The 23,942-nt window shown below is 38.2% G+C and overlaps 1 protein-coding gene across 1 annotated transcript in view; it reads left to right on the forward strand.

Annotated features, from left to right (window-relative positions):
* Positions 1–23,942, forward strand: part of CHRNA5 (cholinergic receptor nicotinic alpha 5 subunit) — a 1,051,294-nt gene that overhangs the window by 700,349 nt on the left and 327,003 nt on the right. The window contains exon 3 of the mRNA XM_044077847.1: positions 18,407–18,451. Coding sequence (XP_043933782.1) covers positions 18,407–18,451 — 45 coding nt within the window. The remainder of the gene's footprint in view (positions 1–18,406; positions 18,452–23,942) is intronic.

Here is a 23,942-nt window from a genome sequence, read left to right on the forward strand (position 1 = left end):
CTGAAAATTATATCATCATAAAAATCTGAGATTCTTGGGTATTTCTATTAGAGTGGAAAAAGCAAGATGGTATAGATCTATTTATTTCTGATTATCAGATGATAATATTACATATTGTTAATTGGGTGGCTTAAGATGTCATGATTGTATAAAACATAGACTTATTAAGCATAAAATGTGCATACAACAAATAAAAGAAACTTCTATTAAACACTGCTTAAAAGGGAAAGCATCTAAGAATTAATAGAAGAGAACCATTTTGATTTTTGCAGATTTCCTGAGAGTAGTCACAAAAGTCAGGAAATGCTCCCAAAGCTGAAGCAACTATAATGTGAAGAAAAAATTAAATTATACTTTGGTACCCAGCTATACTCGAGTATTTTGGAGAGGATTAACGTTAACATCCCAAACAGTAGTCAAACCTGAAGTGAAACTAAAAGTGGCAGGAGGCATAGCTAAAGTATCTGCAGAAGTCTTCCCTCAAGCAATGTAGGGGCAACATACCTTTCTGAAACTTTACCTGATTAATCTTGTTCCTCATGAATTTGTATACCATGTGCGCTCCCCGTACCCCTGACTTTTTAAATAATTAGGCAAATGCATTTAAGTCTACTGAAGTATATTTCAGTCACCAAAGATTCCCTGTCACTGTGGATTGCTTAACGGATATAAAGAAAAAGAGTCGCATTTTGTGCAGTCTTAAAAATAGAAAGCAACTGGTTATTTGTTGTCAAACAACTCATATGTTTAGAAGTAGACAAACCTATGACCCAAAAATGGATGTTTAATATTGGATCAAATCCATGTACTGTGCATACTTATGGAGTCTTAGCTGTACTTAAAAAAATGTATACCCAATATTAAAATTCTTCTTTCGAACTGCGGCGGTGGTGCTGTGGTAGCATTGTCGCCTCATAGTACGATGTTGTCCTGTTCGATTCTCAGCTAAAGTGTCTTTTGCGTGGAGACATGCATGAATGGGCGTACCTTCGTTGAAGGTTGTGCGTCAGAGCTGGCAACTCGGTATGTAAAAATCTACTGCCAATCATTAGTGGACTGGAGTTCTGCTGTGGCGACCCCTAAAAGCCGAAAGATACAACAACAACATTAAAATTCTTCTTTCATCTTTTCCGGGTTAGGGGTTGCAACAGTGGATCACCTGCCCGCTCATGATTGGCAGTGCAGTTTTACGGTATTGAGTTGCCAGTCTGGTGCCCAACCTTCCACAGAATGCACACACATGCATGCACTCACGTCTATGGCCAATTTAGAGTGTCCAGTCCACCTACAGCATGTCTTTGGGCTATGGGAGGAAACCAGAGCACCCAGAGGAAACCCACGCCACCACAGGGAGGACATGCAGACACCATACAGAAGGCACCCCAGCCAAGGATCAAACTGGAGAACTTCTTGCTGTGAGACAGCAATGCAAAGCACTGCACCACCATAGCCACCCTATAGCCAAGATTAAAATAACCCATTTATATAAGGATGTGTAGCAAGGAGAGTTTTATTGATTGTACAGCAAATCAGTGATGCTGTGGTGATGCAAGTGAGATCAAGCAGTTGTTGACTGAATTTTTTAGTGTTGTGGTATGCTTTATCACAGTTAGTTGGAATGTGTGCATGTCTGATTTTTCCCCTTTTTCCCCTGTAGTGCCACCATGGAGTATGTGATATTGTGTGTGTCTATGTTAGGAGTTGCGGGAGTCGAGCCCCCGTGGAAACAAAAACATGTTTAAGGATTTTGAGTTGTGCTTTTTGGTATTGATTTTTTGTTAAATAGTAATTCATTCTTTTGTAACTCGGTGGAATATTTCAAAACCTTCAGCTAGTTCAGTGTATGCATCATTCAGCAAATGTAGTAGTTCCTTAGATAATATAATTAAAGGGTTACAGGAAGGTGCACCCAAATGACCTCGGTAATTCTTATGAAAGATTGGAATCCTACTTTAGAGCACAAATTAAATAAAAGCCTAGTAGGTATAAACACAAATTACAGGATTGAATGCAGGGCTGTTAAAGGATGTTTTTCATCCCTTCCACCAGTAGATAGTAGGAGAATTGTAAAAATAGATATAAGGAAATACATATTTTGTAATCTCTGTAGAGTAAGTATTTTTATACAGGGCAGACATTATACAGTGTCATTTTTCTGATCACTGGGTTACCATTTGTGTTGTTTTATTTGTTAAAGATTATCTGTTCAAAGAAGCAAGGGAGGAGGTTATAATTCTTTCTAGAAATGAACTAGGACCCAAGTCTATGATAAATGTATGAGAATCATTAAAATGTGTATTTATGATCTAGTAAATTGAAAGGAGAATAGAACTATGAATGATTTAATTATTCAAAGAAGAAATGTGAAATCTAGATAGAGAGATATAATTTTTGTCTCACAACAAAAAATATCCTTCTCTGGAAAGAATTTTGGCAAAAAATAAGGAAGAAGAAGAGGTGCAATATAATATATGTAAAACCAAGAAAACGGAAAATAGATTAGTGTTTGCTGGTTTTACTGGTAAACCATTAGCAAATCAAAAAAGAACTAAAAGGGCCCAGACTGTATCTGGCAGTTAAATTAAATTAATAAGAACATTCTAAACCCACGTAACTTAAAATACATTTCTGCATATCATTATTATTTATATAGTATTATATGGAAACAGAACTAAGAGTTAGAAGTGCGTAAACCACCACACGTGTCAACAATGATCTCCAATATCCCTCATTCCAGAGAAGAATATATAACCACCACTATTACAAGTTTATAGAAATAAAACTATCAGGACCTTGTGGTCTACCATCGTAGCTATACTTGTATTTCATTGATTTCCTAGTGCTGGTACTTAATTAAAGAAACAGAAGACAATTCCAGGTTGCAGAACCCCACTTTTGATGTTAGGAACTCAAGTAATCTCATAAGAAAAAGAAGGGAAAGTGGATAATGACATAAATTATTACTGCCCGACTATCAAACTATGATTAAAATATAGAGAAGGCAATTGTGGCTTGTGGTACTAGGCAGCTTGGTTGCAGCTGCTCCTAATTTGAAGTAATTTTTTAATGTGTGTTGTTATCATTTTTAACTTTTTTGCATTGCATAAAAATATATGACTTTCCTTTTTCAGGAATTGGAGCTCTGTAAATGTACAGTAGTGCATGCATGGAGTTCTGACTGTTGTAAAATAATTCACCTTACTCAAATAGAAATGGTACCACAGTGGGTGCTTGGTGGACTTCTAAATGAACCACTAAGCAGCTCTTTCCTGTTGGTTCAGGCTTCTTCAAGTGACTGCTGTCTGACAGTACTTTTGTTTGTGTGTGTCTGATAGTAACTAGTTCTAATACATTAATACAACCATTATTTATTTATTTACTTTAGCATTACAGTCAGATACTCAAGTAAGCTAAACATCACAATGAGATGTCTGAGTTGTACAAAGTCAATAAAACATTTCTAATTGGTAGACACATTTTTGTGTGGGGAGGGGGTTACAATTGGCTACACCTCTCAACTGCACATATTTTCACAGATTTTGCCTCATATTTTTTGTCTGTGCCTCATAATATTTTGGTTTTCTGGCAAATATTTGGCAAAAGATTGAGAACTGAAGTCAGAAAATAATGACAGGCATTTGAGTTTGACTTCATGCCCTTCAGAAAATGTGTACTAATGCAAAATCTGTCATTCTATCAATGTTCTATGTTTATAAGAGCAATATTTAAAAATTCTCCAGATTTTTGGGCCTTTTTACCCCAATTATTTATGGCTTTGTCAAGATGTTTTACTCTAAGAAGTTGAGAGTTTTATGCATCTGACACCTATAAGGTAAAATATATTTATGTGGCCATTATTTACATATTCTTTAATTTGCTCACGATCATTCATCTGAGATATGCAGTCAGTAAAGTAGCTGTAATTGGTAGATATGTGCATGTGTGTGCCTGTGTGAATCAGACTGAAAGAGAGTTAGAGTTCTTGTAGCTTGTAATGTAGGTGCCTGACAACAATGAAGTGACATATATTATCATTGCTGTCATTTATGTATTCCTACATTTGAGCACAGTTAGGCCTCTGAGGTGAACATAGTCAGTCGATGTGCACAAGTGTGTATGAGTGTGCAAACGGTTGTAATGAGTTGTACTGTATGCACCTGATAACACTAAACTAAAATACATTACTGTGGCAATTTATGTCTTTTTTTCATTTGATTACAACCAGATATCTGAGGTGTGCACAGTACTTTGACTATAACTGGTAGTCACAAAAGCAGTATATCAGTGAAACAGAGTACCTGCTGTCAGTTGATCACAGTTAAACAGCCATTGATCTAGACTGGCAGGGATTTATTTTGTTTGAGTAGAATAAGTGGAAACACATTATTGTGGCCATTATTATTATTATTATTATTATTATTATTTTTTAACAAGAAACATCTTTATTCAATTATCACTTATGACAAAAATCATACAGTTATATAAATAAAAACAAACCATATTCACATAGCCTTAGTTGCAAGTATTTTACATCACAGACCATGCTGACATAATTTTAGTTGCAAACATTATACATCACTTATAATCTACCTAATCATTGTCAAGCATTACATAGCTCATTTAATTCCTGTCTTCTCTTAAATCTCATTCCTCCTCTGTATGTATTGTTCCCACAGTTCCCATTTTTCCTATGTAATTTGCTCCTACCCTTTTTTAAAGATCCTAATTACAGTTGTTTTATCTCTGTTACTATAGTTACTACTTCTAGTAAAATTGGTTTAAACTTATTTTTGATCACAGTCAGACATATGAGGTATACACAGTTAAAATTGCTGTAATAAGTGGCTGCTAATGATGAAAGTGACTGGCCCACCTGTAAATAACTGCAAAAGTAAATATCTCAGAGAATCAAATAATATACCAACAGGCTTGTTAGAGTATGGCATGATGTAAGAAATATCTGAAAAGTAAGGTGGTAGTATTCAGCAAAATAAATGCAGTGGAATGTACTATTTTTAGTGGTTGCAGCTTGTATCATGTAGAAATTAGAACTTGAGAATAATTGTGTGATTAACCTTATACTGTGTCTCATACAGGACAGTGCAGTGGTGCAGTGGTAGCATTGTCGCCTCACAGCAAGAGGTTCTCCGGTTTGATTCTCATCTGGAGTGCCTTCTGTGTGGAATCTGCATGTCCTTCCTGCATTTGTGGGGTCTGTATTAAATTATCAAAAGTTGAATTCACAGAACGGTATTTTCATTGAAAATACCGTTCTATGAATTCACACTTGTGGGGGGCTGTGCCCCCTCACCCCCTGCTAATTGTATATATCAACTCTGAGATCACACTGCAGTGAGGAAAGGGCAAATTTTTCGATCTTCACTGTACTGCGATCACAATATTCAAAATTCACTGAACAGTATTTTCGATGGAAATACTGTTCAGTGAATTCAACTTTCAGTAATTTAATATAGACCCTATTTGTGTGGGTTTCCTCTAGGTGCTCCGGTTTCCTCCCACATTACAAAGACATTCATCTGGAGAGTTCCCCTGGGCCTCCACTGAAAATTGGCTTTGTTCCAAGTCAGACTTTCCCAGTTAACAAATGTTAAATAAATAAAATATATCCAGAGACATCCTAGTTGGCACGATCACTTTTATTTTGTTTAACCTTTTTTTTTTCAAATGTGCTTCCATTTATGAAGAGAAAACTATGAGAAACTTTAAAAGTAGGATTCAAGATCATGTAACCAGTTTATTTTATATGTGGCATGAATAATGCCTAGTGCAGACACATTTTGGTGATTGATAAGTCACGCATCTTTTTGTTTTAAGCCTTAGAAATTGCTTGTATAGATCTTAAAGGGAGTGATATGAATAATGCTGTGAGTAAAAATGGCAAGCAGGTTTATGAGTCTGTAAACAGCAGTATCTTATTACATATGCTTGTTTAAAACCTGTGTTAAAACTGAAAGCTTTTAAACATCAATTGGTTGTTTTATTAGTCTTATGATGGTGTTATGTAATGCACAGTTCTTATGTTGTTTTTATTATCCTGATGAAGTATTATCACACAAAGGTTTACTAAAATATGTCTCTTGCTGTTAAGTACTGTGTTCATTTTTCCTAGTGCTGTTTTTCTTTTTGGATCATTTATTTTGGGATAAACATTATACTGTGTTTTAAGAAGAAGAAGCAGATGTAAATCAACCCTTCTTTCATTCCAAAGCATTTTTTGACATACAGTGAATAATTCTAGCACCTTCCACTCTTCATTTCTAAGTGGAAAACTACAGGTTTGTGACTGTACAGAGACAACTCTTACATACTCTAATTAAAGGCAAATCAAGCCGAGGCGCTAGAAAAAAAAGGTTTTTGGATTTGTTTTATTAAATATACTACAGAATTGCACCGTGATGGGTTTGGAGTTTGTGGTTCATCATATCTTCGTTTATTAAGAAGTAGTTTACACAACTCTTACATTAGTTAGACAGAACTGACTCCGTCAGAAAATCTAGAGTTTGTTTTAGCCATGCAATGAAAGCAATCATAGGTAAAACAGCTTTCTTAAGGTGAAGAGATACTACAAGAAAAGAGTGAAAAAAACATGGGAGGACATGGGAGGTTGTTGGTGCATTAGAACAGGGAAGCATGGAAAATTGAGGAGTTCATCTGAAAAAAAAAAGACTTGATGAGTGCTCAAAGGCTAGTACCATCGTAAAGTATCCTACTAATTAGACTGAGTCTGAATAACGCTTGAGGAACACAGCTACTGCAGTTTTACTTGCAAAACAAGGGGTTTCAAAAAGGGAGAGAGGAAGGAAGCAATTTTACTGTACAAGGGAAGGGTCCAAACATTAATGCAGCAGTACCAGTGCATTCCCACGTCATCTGCAGATGAAGGTAGATAGCTGGGAAAACATTATATACTACAGTCTAGACAAAAATTGTGACATTTGGCTCTGAAATTTACCATAGCTTGCATGAAATTCAATAGGGTACCAAGCCATCAAGTTCTGATGGGCAGAGATGAAGGGAGTTACAGATGTACTTACTGGAAAAGCTTACCAAGACTCTGACACAACTTGATATGAGGGAAAGGTTAATTTTTCTTTTGATTTCTTATATTTTGTATTACTTTGTCTTCTTTTATTTTGTATACTGTGATTCATTTCATTTACACTGTATTTTACTTGTATTCTGCTTTGAATTGCATATTAACAATTGGAAAGAGACTACAGCTCTGTCTGTTGAGTCACACAGAATGCTTGCCCACCCTCCCACCCTGTTGCTGTTGTGTTCTGAAATACAACTGTCTTTATAGTTGCCTGCATATTATGTTAATTTGACCACATATCTCTTTCCTTCTCCCCTTTCACTGGCTGTTGTGAGTAAGCACAAAATTGTCATTTTGTGAAATCACTCCCCTTCAACTATTTACATTTATTGGCCATCCCACTGTATTCCATAGATCCAGAAAACAAAATTGCCCACCCCGTTTCAATCTCTCTTGTTCTTTTAAAATTAGTGGCTGTCCACTTAGCTGAAACTTTAATTACCCCCCTTTTTTATATCTAACTGCTTAGTGCGCACCTCATAATTTATAATATTAACCCATTTTTTCATCTTACCTTTAAACATCTGTTGCAAGACCACCAGTTATTGGCAAGCCCACATTCTGCCTCTTAGTAGTCATCTTGGGATTAATCCTTCTGTTTATTCCTGATGAGAGATGAAGCACAGGGGCATTTCTTCCTGGAGATTGCTGATCACCAGAAAGCCTAATAACTGCTTCACAGATGACAGCTTGGAATTTGTGCTTATATTCTGCTCCTGGTAAGAGAAGGAGCAGAGTGTGCATTGATTCCTGACTGTTTCTTGTTGTACAATGTCTATCTGTGCTTAAGGTTCCTGATTGTTCTGGTTGATATTCAAAGCATCTACCAGTAAAATGATACAACTAGCCTACAGACCCCTGCATCATCTGGGACAATACTGTGGCTGTGCCCTGTTTCTCATTTTGGGATTGGTGCTAACTTTTTGCTTCTGGTGAGAGAAGCAGCAAATGAGCATTGTATTCCAACAGAGTGAAGCCGTGGTGAGACCAGCTTTAGTATTAGCCAGGCAGTAGCCATTCATGCGACTCCCCCTCTTTTCATCATTCTTGACAAGCTAATTCTTTGTTTTCAGTAAATACTGCTTGATTTGTTTCTAACTTTAGAATATCTGCCTCAATATTTAATCTTTAAATTTTCAAGGTCTACTTAGTAGTTTCCCCTCAAATGTTTGGTCGTGCCGTGTACAGACTCAGACACCTTGAGTTACATTTTTCCTGTAAAAGCATGACTGAAATTTCTCCAATACCTAGTTGCACACAGTACAACTAGTTTGCAGTGGTGAGCACTGTCCCCAGAGTGGCAAACTGAATACTCCTGACATTGCTTTATATTCTCTCTCCAGCTATCTAATCAATAAAAAAGGGCCTGTTGCCATGGATATGAATAATCCCACCATCTCCGTTACCAGCTTGGTGGATATGAGCATCCTGAGGCAATGTAGAAATTGCCTTATGTTTACAGAAAACCAGTTAATTCTCAAACTATCGGCACACGTGGGAGAATACCCTAACCCTAGACTTTTTGATCAACCTCACTAAAAATAACAGGAATCCAAGATATGCTTTAGTATTAGATGCTGCTAAAGCATTCAACAGGGTTAATTGGAATTTCCTATTCTCAGCTTTGCCCCAATTTAATATCCCCAAAGAATTCATTGGCTTAATCAAATCCTTATACAGCAACTCCTATGCATGCCTCTATATCAATAAAACGCTATCAAAACCTATAAAAATATCTAATGGAACAAGGCAGGGTTGCCCACTCTCCCCTCACCTATTTAATCTATACATAGAGACCTTCTTCCTCCACATCTTACGAAGAACTTACCATTCAATCCCTAAAATTCTGGTCATAACCTTATCAGCCTTTGCAGATTTAAATATCTACTTTGAACACCTCAGTACTGATCTAAAGAAAATAACTACATCAATAAAGGAGTTCTTGAGAATCTCAAACTATAATGCTAATCAAAAGAAATCCCTTATCTTCCCTATTAACCCTTTAAATCATAAAAAATACTTCATGTCTGACTCATCCTTTAGAATAGTCCATTCCTTCAAATATTTAGGCGTAACATATGAGCGGTGGTGGTGTTGCGGTAGCGTTGTCGCCTCACAGTTAGACGTTGCCTGTTCAATTCTCTGTTAGAGCATCTTATGTGTGGCGACATGCGTGAACGGGCGTTCCTTCATTTGAAGGTTGTGCGTTAGGCCCAGAAAGCCAGCACATAAAACTCTACTGCCAATCATTAGCAGACCGGAGTTCCGCTGTGGCGACCCCTAACCAGGAAAAGCAGAAAGACACAAACATTCACTTATCTATGTACCAGAATAATTTATGCAAAATATGGTCAAATATCACACAAGACCTATATAGATGGCAGCAGCTGAATCTCTCAATGCTGTCGAAAGCAGCAATTATTAGGATGATTATCCTCCCTAAATTACTATATCACTTCAATGCCTCTAACTTTGCCATTCCAAACAACTTTTTCTCAAGGTCAATAAGCAACTGGCCAAATTTATGTGGTTTCCCAAATCTGTTACAATAAGCTACTCTAAGCTATCCTTCCCCAAAGAAAAGGGAGGTCTCAGCCTACTGGACTTTCGGCTATATCATCGGATCATTTGTTCCAATAGAACCTTCTTAGTGTTGAAATCTTCCTCAAAGGAAGATACTTGGACCCCATCATGGGTAAAAATTTGGCATAAACATATCCTTGCGAGCAACATTAGTCCCAAAGCCCTTTCCTTTTTATCTCCAACAATCTTTGGAAGCATCAAGATAAAGAATATCCTTAAGGAGACAGTAAAAATCTTTCAAGACCTTATCAAATCCCTCAATCTAGATAAGGCCCTACTGTTCCTCTAACCCTTCCATATGAACCCTAACATTAAAATTAATAATAAGCCATTAAACCTCTCTGAATATCCTTTAATTAAAGACTGTTCGGTATGGGATATTTATAAACATAGAGAAAACATTACAGGAACTACGAGGTGCCTTATCTGTGAATAATAAATACACCATTGTTCTATGGCAGATTAGAGAACTCACATTAACACTAATCAAGGAAGAGCCATGTAAGGAGGAGGATATAAATATAATAGGCACCATAATCAATAGCCTTTCTAGCAAGAAGAGAATGCTTTCAAACACCTACAAATTGGTTAATGTCATCAAATATGATTCCTCATTGCTGTTTTCCAAATACTGGAATTAAAGGGGAAGAGCTCTCATAGAACAGCAGAAACTCAAAGCAATTGAATCAACTTTTAAGCTAACCCCATTTAAAAAAAAAAACTAGTTTACACCCAATTAATGATCAACAATAACACCTACTATACTCCCATCATTTTGAATACATTTGATCCTAAGATCTCCCCAGCCTGCTCTTGTTGTTCATTCCCCCAAGCTGATCTCATTCATGTTCTATGGTTTTGCAAATATGCAAAGAACCTGTGGTGTTCACTGAAAATACGCCTAGAGAAAACGGGCTATCATAAATCAACCCTATCTTGGGAATTAGCTATCCTTCACATTACAGATCATAAGCTTTCAAAACTGAGATCCCATGTCCTAATCACTCTATGCATGCTAATAAATTTCTGTATAACAAAAAATTGATTAGATTGCACCAAACTCTCCTAGAATGGATTTAGCAACTAAATATATTGCCCCTCAAAAACTTATTTTAAGAAATATAAACAAACAAGCCTATTGCCAGAAATTCTGGAAACTCATCTTTGTACATATTCTAAACGAATATGTGCTAGACGGAGATGATAATACATTTGAGTTTCTACTTATACTCAGGAAGACTGGATCATTCATCTCTCTTCGTCTCTTTTTTCCCACTACTGTGCACTACTTCACAATTCTCCTTCGTTTTCAATGCTACATTGGATTTTATTTGCTTCTCTGATTTCCTTGTCTGTATAACTTAGCGGCACTGTTTGTAAATAGTGTATTTAGTGTTTGTATTAATGAAGTTGATTGTTTGGGGGTTTTTTTCCCAATGTCAGTATTTTGTATGTTCCTGAACAGAAAATAATAAAAATCATATCTGAAAAAAAATAATAATTCTCAAAAAAACTGATATGGTATGTGTGAGATGTATTTACACAATGTCACTGGAGGCAAAGCTCTCTCATAAAAGTACTCCTAATGTCAATAAGGTTGTCAGTAGTACACACACTGCACCCATAACACACAATTCAAAGCAGACATATAGACCCAGATATGCTGAGGCACTTAAATGTAAACTTCTTTAATCACAAATACCTCCTAGATGAAGTACATATAACAAATACCCTCAGCAGCCTCAAATGCACTCTTTCGAAACAACACTCACATCAACATATAGAGCCACATCTCATAGAGCCTGTTCCTCTAAGCCCATAAGGCAAGCCACCACACAATCCAACATTTTGATCATTGTTGACTCCATTGTGAGACACACCGATGTCCCTCTCACCAGGCTGAGTAAGGAGAAAGTTATAGTCAGTTGGTTATTGGAGATAGGATCCACCATATTACACACACACTCAGGTCATTGGACCACAAGTACCAGTATGACTCAGTCATAGTCCATGTGGGGGTAAATGACCTGAGCTGTACCTCCCTAGACTATATGAAGAGAGACATCATGGAGTTCTTGAAATATGTGTCTCAGGCTGGGACGAGCCTAGCATTGATCAACATTTTACCTTCTCCAAAGATGATGCCACAATATGAACAAAAGATGATTGACTCTAATAATTGGCTTAGTTTCTGGTGTTATTCTAAGGGGGTGCAGTATTTATCAGCATGGAAGGAGATAGTCAACAGACCATGCTGCTTTGCCAGGGATGGTCTGTACCTCACCCCTCCAGGCTTTCAAATATTAGCTAAAACATTATCTTCCCCCATAGTTCCTTTTTAGGCAATGCCAAACTGACATTAATTACCCCAGTATTAATTGAGAATCTATACAACACCAAATGTACAGGCACAGAGATTTCTGGATTTTGTGAACACAAACTCTCTGACCAGATATTCAATGCTCCAACCAGGGATGCAGCCATACTGGATCTGGTCCTCACTAATATGGGAGAGTGCTGCACACTTCTCACTGTAATGTCTTCCCTAGTAAGTTCTGACCACAAAATGGTCTCCTTGGAAGTAAAAATAAAACCTGGACCTCCAGCAAAACCTGGAATATTCAGTAACTACTCTAAGGCCAACCTCCTCCTATTAAGTGATAACCTGGCAAAATTACAAACCCCCATAAACCCTGAGAACACTGCTGCCTATGCAGAACTGTTCACAGAAACCCTGTACAAGCATCTTAATAGCTGCATAAAGTCTGCTGTACCCAACAGGAAGAAGTACAGAATCAACTCAAAAAACAAGCCACCATGGTAGAATCACAAAATCAATAGGCTGTATAACAGGAGGAAGAAAATAATGGCAAAGATTAGGAGGTGCAGCATCCAACAGGATAAAAGCACTCTCATCAAAGTAAACAAACATCTCAGAGGTCAAATAAAGTCTACCATAGCCAAATTTGAGGTGAATTTGGCCTACCAGGCCAAGAACAACCACAAGGCATTCTTTAGCTATATCCGCAACCTCAAAGGCAATACACAATTTTGTGCAGAGCTAATTGTAAATGGAGCCAACTATACTGAGCCAGAAGATGTAGCAAACCTATTGGCTGATACATTTAGCTCCAACTTTACCCCTCTCTCCCCCTCAACCTTCCCTCAGTAAATACCATCAAATATAACTCCCCCTGCTATCACTAGGGAGCAGGTCTTTAATTCTTTCTCTGAGGCCAAGAACACTTCATCAGTGGGCCCAGACAATAGCCAAGGATGCCTTCTAAATAGCATGAAACATGACCTAACAAGGCCTCTGGAATTGTTATTTAACTATAGCCTCCAAACAGTATTCGTGCCTCATGAATGTAGGACAGCAACAGTCATCGCCCTGCACAAAGGCTATCTACAAACCCTGGAAATTACAGGCCCATAAATCTCACTAGTCTTGTATGTAAAGCCATGGAAAGAATTATCTTGGAAATGATCAATAGTGATATAGTAAACCTCCAGACACTGGACCCAACTCAGTTTGGTTTTGTCAAGGGCAGATCATGCCAACTCAGCCTGATGGACTTCTTTGAGAAGGTCACCAAAGCAATGAATGAGGGCAAAATGGTTGACACTACCTACCTTGACCTGGCCAAGACATTTGACACAATACCCCACTCAGGCATTGTTGACAAACTCAAGAGGTTAGGTGTAAACTCAAATGTCACACCGTGTCTAGCCATCTGGCTCACAGACAGGACTCAGGAAGTTAGAATTGGAGAGTCCACCTGAGGCCAGCCACAAGTGGAGTCCCTCAGAGATCAGGCTTTGGACCGCTCCTTTTTGGCATTTACTTCTCTGAAGTTAAGGCCAATGTCAGTGGTCTCTGGCTGACCAAATTTGCAGATGATTGCAAAGTAGGATCTGTCATTGAATCCCACACTGACAAGCATGTTCTCCCAGAGGGGCTGACACAGACAAACAACCAGTGTCAGAGCCATGGACTAAAACTAAATGCCAAGGAATGTGTAATAGTATCCTTTGGGAAGCCATCCACCCCTCTTAACTATCATATCGACACCACACCCCTTAGAACTGACCCAGTAGTCAGGGACTTAGAGACACACACACAGTAATCTAGCCTTTAACCATCACATGTCTAGAGTAGTGAGGAAATCATTCTATGCTGCGCAACTTATAAGCAAAGTTATGACATCTAAGTCCAAGGAAGTCATTGTTCCACTGTATTCGACATTCATTAGACCTATCATTAAGCACAATGCCCTCTTTGGTATGTACCTAACCAGGCATATCCAACAATTAGAACGTTCACAGGGGCTCCTCACTAAAAGAATACATGGCTTAAGTAAAATGTCCTGTGCAGACCGCTTCAAGGCTCTGTCCCTGTATTCTGTCTCCTAAAGTTTCTGAGGAGAGATCTATGCCTGACATACAGGGCATTGTCAAACCCCACTCTGACGGACCTCCTGCATATCTGCAAAACAAACAGCATCAGAATTACCTGTTCTAAGGACTTGAACCTTACCTGTGATATAAATAGGACCTCTTGGAGAGACAGGTATATATCCCAGAGATTATCCCATTTCTGAAACAGGCTGCCCATCCATGTGAAGCAGAATTCCTCCCTAACCCAATTCAAGTTTAATTTAGACATTTGGATGGGGAACAGGAAATTCCTCCCTGGTTGGCCCCTATGTCTCTAATGGACACAGGAAGTCTGTAAATGGTTCATCTCCCAGGCCCTGGCTTGTAAATGTTTCATCTCTCAGTCCCCTGCTTACACTTATCAAGGGTATCAGAACTTGTCAGAGATTTGGGTTGCATGGCTAGGCTTAAAAAGGCCTTTGTGGTCATTAGCCTAGTAAACACCTATGCATCTATAGTGGGGTACTTCCTGCCTTAGCAGAAAACAAACCAAAGGTAACACAAGAAGAGAGAAAATAGAGACCAGAGGTAAGCGTGTAGGCATAAGTGCATCTGAAGCTCAGGCCATGGGATGTATCACTTTCTTGGAGAGGTACAAAAGGATACACAAGAGAGGTGGAGTAAAGGGTACGCGTCAGCTCCCTAAACTGTATGTATGGTGAGGAAGTAGCGATGAGTGGCTGGGCAATGCAGAACTGACGAAAGATGTATTCTTGCTGCACTTGCATAATCTTTTGCAACATACAGTTTAAGCAGAACTGGGCTGAATGGGAAAGAATACCAATTAGGGACAAGAGACTCCCTAAATGAAAAGTTAACAGAAGGATTTTCTGGGAGGAATGCTACAGTTCAAAATTTCCTGTTAAAAAGGCTATTGTTAATCAAAATGTAATTATATTACATTATCTTTGTTGTTTAGGTAATAGGAAAGGGTGAGGAAGTAACAGAGCAAAACAGAAGACTTACAAAGAACAGCAGTGGGCATGGACAGAGCCCTACTCCCTGAATTACCAGGAAGGGAAAGAGCTGAAGTAACACATGGGACAAAAACCACCAGGACTGCATTAATTGTTGGGGTTGGAGGGGACTTTAGAGAACCAGAAGGATGGTTTACTGCTGTTTAGCACTAGCACCCAGTGCACAGATTTCTAGAAGCAATCACATGTTAAGTGTCTCCTTCAATAGGGCACAGGGAAAGGTAGTATCTGAGACTAAAAAAAGTACACTCACACACACAGGTATAATAAAGAAATCTCCAAAATTCCCAAGCCAAATGTGCACAAGAAAATCAATTCTGGGATAAAACAGTTAAACATTTAACAGCAGTGTAGTGTTAAAAAAATCCCAAAATGTGTCTGAACAGTTCAGGCAGCTAAATGATTCTCTGCATGCAAAATTGGCACTGCTGCATCCACCATACGTATGAGAAATCATTTTCACTTGAGGAAATTGTTAGGTAGGTTGCAAAGCAAGATGAGTTGAAATAGCATGCAGTATTTTTATTATTTCTGTTCTGTCTTTGTCATTCCTATTGTGGATTTAAAAGCGACTAGATGTAACAAATTAGGATATATCCTAAAAGTAAGGTAATTTAGGGTGAGATTCATGCCTCTCACGCTCATAGTGCAAGGATTCATAACAAAGCCAAAATAATGGGAAGGAGCAAAGTTCCAAAGTCAAGGACAGATTTTGTATATTGCACTTATAATATAAAAATCTGCTAGAGTAACAAGTTTGCTTTAGCATGCATTTTCTGAAGGGCATGAAAGTCTGAAACTCAAATGTTTGTCGGTGACTTCAGTCTTCAATAATTTGCCAGAAAAGCACAAATTCTGAGACTCAGATCAAAAAGAGGAGGCAAAAATGTAGACATTCTGCACAGTTGAGTGGTATAATAAGATTTAGAAAAATTTCATACAGGATGAGATTCAGTGACACAGTGTGTGGGTACAGAACATAGAAAATGCCAGGTGGTTCAAAGATGATAGCTGAGAATGGCTGTAAAAGCAGTAGATTACTGTGAAATAAGCAGGCAGCTGGTGGGCTTCACATATGCAAATGAGCTACCCAGCATTAATAACAATACTCACTCATTTACTATTTTTTACAAGTTGCAGCCAACTCATAGTATAATCAGGGCAAAGAGAGGCGTTCCTAGTATATCTATTACATGTGTTTTAGATTGTGGGAAGAAACTCACAAACACACAAAGGACATGCAGACTCCAGACAGAAGGCACCCCAGTTGAAAGTCCAGAGATCCCTCTGCTGTGAAATGCCATCATTGTGCCACTTAAGTCAAAGGCAGATGCACTGTGTACCAAAGCATCATCTGAAATTGCACTGAAATAGTTATAGATAATTAGGCAGATGCCATGGTACTTCAGAAAAATTACAGAAAATATTAACAATAGGTGGAAGCATTCTATGCATTAGCTAGTTTTCTAAAACACATGCACCCAAATACATCTATGTATGTATTGTTACTGTAGTCTGTTTTGCTGATACACTTTACCATTTTGTATTCTTCTTCTCCAAGCATATATCAAAACAAGGCTATATCCCAGAGAAACTGAACAATAAATGGTTCTCTATGAGAAGTGTGAGATCTGATAGTATAAGATGTTTAAAGTAGCATTAGCAAGTGAGCTTCTACCCTTGCACCCCTGAGTTGGGCGGAGCTGTGCTCCTCAAACCCATGCTATTTATATATGCTAACAGTGGGATTGCTGGGCCTCACAGTGAGGGAGTAATCTTTTACCACAATCTGAAAATGAGTATGTATTCCTTCTGCCTACCCTCAAATCCTCACTGTTCCGAGGATAGCAATTACTGGCCGTGAGCAATCAGTAGGCACACAGGCAAACCGTGCCACAGTGCTGTGCGCTTTCCCTTTGCCCCACCCAGTCCCATATGCCAGGTCTGTTACTATCTATTGAAATGAATGGAACACAGAGAAGTTGTGTGCTACTCGTTTCAGTATGTGGTGTACTGCCAGTCATGAATTATTTTTATCAGATGTGCATCTGTCAGTACTGAGGCTGACCTACCCTCTGTGCTCCATTTAATATGCAGCACGTGGAACATCTATAAATCTGTTCATCAGTCTGTCTTTCCAAAGTCTATGACACATTTGCATATATGCCAACAAATAGCAAGCCATGTAACTATTTGGGGGAGAACTTTTAGAATTATCTGTGTTGGAACTATTAGATCAAAAATTTCTAAGTCTACTTTGAGGTTGAATCACGTGCACTTTATTGGATTGTCAGATTCTTCTGGTGCCCATAACCTGAGTAAGGAACATGAACATTTATAAAGTGAATAAGAATAATTTTGATGGGTACCTTTATAGGAAGTTCGATCCTATATTCCTATCTGTGGACACTGGACAGGGAAAGTGTACCAGATGTACCTTCTTAATAAAATTTATATTTCACTATACCCCTCACGTTCATCACTGGTATGTTTTACATTTATTGAATAAACTGCTTCACCTAGGTCCCAAATATCTCTTATATCTTTACTTATTTGTGTAGCATTCTACCTGTAAAAAATATGCATCTCTCTGCCTGTTTATTTATTTAATTTATATTTATTTTTTGTTATTGGCATGTCTACTTGAGCCAAAGCTGATTTTAGCAGAGGCAGTGGGACAAAAGTTCTGGAATTTCAATTAAGTTACAGTTTAGTTTCAGTATAATACACTAGTAACTGTTTTATAGCAGGAGGAAGACGAGGTGGTGATGGGAGAAGAGAAAAATATAAATGTTACAAATTATTAACAATGGGAGGGGAGATGGGAAATGAGATTTAAAGTTTATGGACAGAAATATTAAGAATATAGTGCAAAACTGAATAATAGGGTAAATGTAGAGGTAAGCCAGATAAAGGAATTTCTATCAAGTTAGAATTGTTTGTATAGTGTAGGGACACTGTCCCTAGATCAGTTTGCTGGTGTGGTAAAACAATACTGGAAGGTCAAAAAAGTGATAACTTTAATCCATTATTTGAAAGAGTACAACCATACCTAAATTTGCTCAAAGTATTCCTTTGCAGACTGCAGGCAATGCACCTCATCCCATTATTACCTACTTATCAATTAATGCAAAGCAAAGATGGTTCTTTCCTTTGACTGACTTTCCTTAAATAAATATTAGAAATATGTTGGAGAAATAATGCTTTTAAATTTAAAGTTTTTTTAAATCATTCAGTTTTTATTACTAGCTGTCATCAAAAACTACAGTGAATGTGCATTTTTGTCTCATAGGATGAGAAAAATCAGTTGATGACGACTAATGTCTGGCTGAAACAGGTATGTATGAGTCAGTTATGTTAACTTATAATTACGTAAATACTTCAGCTGACTAAGTCAGTGCTGCCATGGTGGCATTTTACAAATTCTTTCTCCATTATAGTCTAGAAGAATTCAGTGTCTTACCTTTAAAAAGCAGATCATCCATCCATCCATCCATCCATCCACAGGTCAAAGTGTCACTTCACCAGTGACAATCATCTAGAGCCAATATTTACACTGCCGGCTGGCTAGCCCTGCTGTGGTAGTTCTTTCACACCACACACACACCTATGATCAATTTAGAGTGTCCAGTCCACTTACTGCATGTCTTTGGAATATGGGAGGAAACCATAGCACCCGGAGAAAACCTACACAAACACAGGGTGGACATGCAGAACCCACACAGAAGGCATCCCAGCCAATAAAATGAAACAAAACCTACAATGACCTTTTTTCCATCGTTTACATGTTTTTAACTTTGTAGTTTTTAAGTGAAATTATTCTGTTTCGTAGGTTTCAGCTTTCTTGCACATTTTTAGTTTTGGGTGTTTTCCTAAGCTGCTTTGCTATTTTGATTAGGCTTTGTATTCTAACATGACTGACTGTGATTTGGTGTATGCCTCGTTTTGTATAGAACTATTATTTTGCTGTAGCATCTCTTTTTTAATTTCTTGCACGTTAACAAAGTCTTTGCTGTGCATGAGGTTAATTACTGTAAATAGTTTTTGTAATTATACTGTTATTGGTACATTTACATTTTTGACTAGTTTAATCAATTTTGTCAGTGCAGTAAATTTATTCACCGTTTGTTTTTCCCCACTACAGTATATTTCCAACCTGAAGGTTTGATTCTGGGTGAAAGTGTGCCTACCCATTGATTTCACATATAAACATCCATAATTTAGAACACATGACTGACCTTTAGAAACATGCTGTACAGTCTGAAGGGCTGGCATGCTGCAAAATGCAGAGAAAATACTTACTCTTGAATGAGAGAGAATTGCACACTTCTATGTCAGAAGTTTTATTAATTTTCACAAACAAGGCAGATGATGAGCAGTGTTTGTGTAAATGAGTTTATACATCACAGAGTATCTATCTCTCTATGCTTACGTTTGTGTATGAATGTTTTGTTGAATGGGTAGCCCAAAAGGATTTAGGGCCAGTTTCCATTGAAGGCCTGGGGGAAGCCTTTGAATAATGAACATAGACAGAGAATCAGCAACACTCATATTTTTTTCACTCTCCACCAAACTCCCATGCAGCTACCCATTGTCACCCCAGCCTTTATGCTCCCCACCCCATTATCCATACGGTCTTCTGACTCTTTGGGAAGTTGACCTTGTGATAATACAATGTTAACTCCAGGGAGTGAGGGATCCAATTGAAGTACATAGCATGAGGCAGAATCCATCATTCATGCGGCAGGTCTTTCTAGCTCCCTAGCCATATGTGTGGCTAGTGCAGTGACATCAGAACATCATTGCTGACACCCCCCCCCCCCACTCATTGTTAACCTATATATCTTGCAAGGCTGCTGGTCTCTGCCAGAAGTCATACAGCTTTTGGGTTCTCCCATTCATTCCCTCCAAGGATAGGAATACTGACCATTGACTACACTATCCTATGCCTCCCAGCAGCCCTACTCATTGCCTGAGTCCATTCACAAACTCGGGTTCCTAGTGACACAGATGGATGCCCTATTGCTGTGCCATTTTGTCAAAATAACTGGAAGACTAATTTGTACAGTAAAAAAATAAAAAAAATTAAAAAAATCTGACTTTTGTGGCACAAACATGAAAATATCATAAGCATAAGCCACGCCAATGGTGTAGGGGGATAAAGCCCTGAGATCCAGCCAACCTTGCATCAATTAGTGTCTCAAGGAACTGATGAAGCAGCAGGAAAAGATGTGTATGCCCATCCTGGGAGTGTGGATGTTCATCGATGGCACTTTCTAAGAGAAAGCGTGGTCCATCAAGTGGAGTTGCCCTCTGACATAGTCAACGAGTGTGGGGGTGCAAAAAAGGAGAGTTGGTAGGGCATATAAAAAGAAAAAAACAAGATGGAAGCACAGATGGCTGAGCCTGAGGATGTCTTTAGGATCCACAACCAGCCCAAGCAAATACCAGAATAGTACGGGGGGGGGGGGGCTGGTAGACCCAACCTGGATGTTGGCCACTGGGACCACTCTGGTCCTATGAGGTCCAAAGGGGACCAGAAAATATCATAAACGCATTACTGAATTCAGAATTAGAAGCATAAGGTACTGACCAAATGCCCAAAGATTATTTTTGGATTGGAGGGGCTGTATGCAGGCTTTTCCCTTTTCCAATTGTTATGTAATTTGAGTTTGTACATGCAAGTAGCAGGGGATCTGAGAGAGTGTTCCTATAAAGCAAATATTTTAAGAAAAAGTAGTGATACTTTCAAGCTCATTCATCAGTTGGGGCCTGAACAATTGTGGTACATGCAGCACAAAGAAGGCTGACACATTTTCTTTGGCAAAGGAAAGAAGCCCAAATCAGGTATAATGTTACCTATACTCATGTAACACCAAGGAAAGGTCATATTTGTTCTATTTTTCCTACAACATTCTATTGCACTCTGCCCATTGTGCTATATTTCTTTTACCTTGTCAATCAGTTTCATTTGACTTATTGACTGGTTCCAGTACCTGGCATCTGTTTCCTTTACCCTACATTTATACTAGTACTTTAGGATCCATGACCAGCCCCAGCAAATGCCAGAATAGCCCTGGGATAGGGGGATGGTTACCATTTGTAGAATTTTGTATTATTATACAGCTGTATTACTCTTTGTATTATTTACCTAACTGGTTCAATTCCCTTCTGTTATTCCTTATTGCACATATCCTGTATTCATATATTTTATACTTGTATGCCTTGTTTCATCCAAACCTGCATTAGTCAGTGTGGCCACCGTTCCCTACACTGTGTGCTTAGCCACTTTATTTGTGTCTTTAAGTATGCTGTAGTTGTGACTTTGTATACCAGCCTGTATTGTGTATTAAACATGCTATAGATGTTGACAATCATGCTAGATGTGTGCCTGATTTAATATCCTGTATTGTTTAAGCTGAATTCTGTGCTTCCATTACTGAATTGTGAATTTGTACTCTACTGAGTATCAAAGACCGCTTTATGTGAGCCTGTACCTTCATTATTTTATAAACCAGCCAAAACCATCAGCCAACTGAAGCTGAGCAGACTAAAAAGACAGGTTTGAGTGTCAGGCCCTTCAGAGCTTTCCTGCCTTTGAAGAGAGTACTCCTTTGTGGTCTTTTGAGGTTCGATGGTTAGCTTGTACTGTTCCTTTGCAGGACAGATAAGCTCCCTTTGAGGGACAACATTTCACATTAAAAATCGTTGCTTTATTGTACGTTTAGGAAAATTATTTTTAAGCTAGGAGTTTGTGTTTTAATGGACTGTCACAAGACTTAACTGTACTTTTAAATGGGAGCACACTTTATTCTGTCAGTTTAAAAGTTGTTTCAAGTAATTGAAACCTATTTTTTACTCAAGCGACTTGTGCTTATTTTACTTTTGGTGGCTGACAAAATGCTTTAAAGTGTTTTTACTGTATTTTTGTGTAACAATAATGACTTTTAAAGACTTTAATTTTTTACTGGCTCTTGCTGCTGCTGTTCACCAGGGAGGAGGCAGCATTATCAGCATGACCCTGGAACAATTACCAGTGCCATGAGCTGCCCTACTTCCAGCCTCCAAAAGAAAAAGTTAAGCAAACAACTTTTGCCTCTACAGCAGGTTAGCAATATGCATCAGCCACAGGTGGGTGACTGTGCTGTGGCCATAGCTTGTTCCTCAGTCCACTCATTGTTTACCCCAGATCTCTGTGGTATAGCACCTACTGCCACAATGGACTGGAACTAAGCAATATCTTCTGTGGCTTTTGGGGTCCCCTCAGTGGACAAGACAGAGGCATTTTTGCCAGTGTTGGGAAAGGAAGCAGGTAAGGCTTCCCTCTTAGAATGTTAGAATGTTGTGCCCGTCCCTGGGGAAGCTGCTGCTGACATTAATAATAACATTGGCACCATTTTTCTTGTCAAACAGAAATTAGAAAACTAAACATATATCACATCCTCTTCAAATTTCCTTAGACTGGAGTTTGTTTACTGAGTCTTGCTTAGGATTTAATTCAGGCTATTGATCATTCTTATAGGGTGTTTTCTGGTAAAAGAAAAAGGGAAACCTCTTTTCCTGAAGTGATTTAGTGTTCTGAATCTGGAGAGGTAGATGAAGGAACAGAAAAAGGGTTTTCTCCTCAGTTTTCTGATTCAGACTCAGAGGAGAGCTCAGTTTCTGATTCTCCCTGTAGAGGTTTCCCTTTCTCTGAGACTACTTCCAGAATGTGCCAGTGTTGTAAGTGGGAGATCACTGAGGTTTCTCAGTCCCTCAGAAAATACTATGAACTATTACAGAAGGAATTTCCTGAACATGCATCCATTCCTCCTGGTCTGTCAGTTTTGAAGGGTGAGTGTGTTACTACCTACAATTTTCTTGATATTCAGTCTGCTACCCCTAAAAGGCAGATAAAATGTATAAAGCTTCTCAATCTTTACACTTCTATACACTCTTCTTTTATGTTTGTATACACTCTTCACAAACCTGACCCAGCAGTTATAGCTTTAGTTACTGTTAATAGACATTTAGTTAATTCCAATCCTCCTCTTCTGGCAAGGATGGGAAGATTATTAAGTACGGGAAACATGACATATGCTTCTACAACTTTGATTTTCAGAATTTTGAATTGTCAGGGTAATATGTTTAAGTATATTCTGACTAATTGTGAAAGTATGATGAATGTTTTGTCTGCAGGTTCTTCTTCTAAGGAAAAATCTGTTTTAAATAATTTAGTTTCTTCCATTGTAGAAGTCACAAGTCATTGCTTACAGTGTGTCTATGACTCGATTGATACTTCTTCCATGCTATGATGGCTGGTACTGTTTTTTGTGAAGGTTTGCCTTGCTACTTTCTCAGGACATCCTAGATGATGTGAAAAATTTAATTTTAAATTCTCCTTTGGACAAAGATTTAATTTTTGATTCCTCTGTTGCAGGAGATATCAAATAATGTGATGAAAGGGGTAAATTGATACAGGGAATCACTAAAATTCTCAGCACTCCTTTTCCAGATTTTCTAATGGATTCTCTAACCCCTCATCCAGTTTTCGCAAAAAAAAAATACAGTCTCAACAAAATGCTGTTAAAAAGACATTTTATCATCAAGAAATGGTGGGGGGGTCCAAAAAAGAACACTGGAATCCCTCAAAACCAAAGACAGTCTAACATGTCAAAATCACTATTTAAGGAATCCAGTCCCCCCTCACCCTGTCAACCTTAGCAGAACCTTTTCCCTTGCATAAAGTCTGAATCTCCACTTTCTCTTTAGCAACAGATTGTCTCAGACAAATGGGTTCTGAATATCATGCATTAAGGTTATGGACAGCAGTGAGAGGAAATCCCTCC

The sequence above is a fragment of the Protopterus annectens genome, chromosome 7.part0 (assembly GCF_019279795.1).
Source record: "Protopterus annectens isolate FY-2018-M chromosome 7.part0, PAN1.0, whole genome shotgun sequence".
Taxonomy (NCBI): domain Eukaryota; kingdom Metazoa; phylum Chordata; order Ceratodontiformes; family Protopteridae; genus Protopterus; species Protopterus annectens.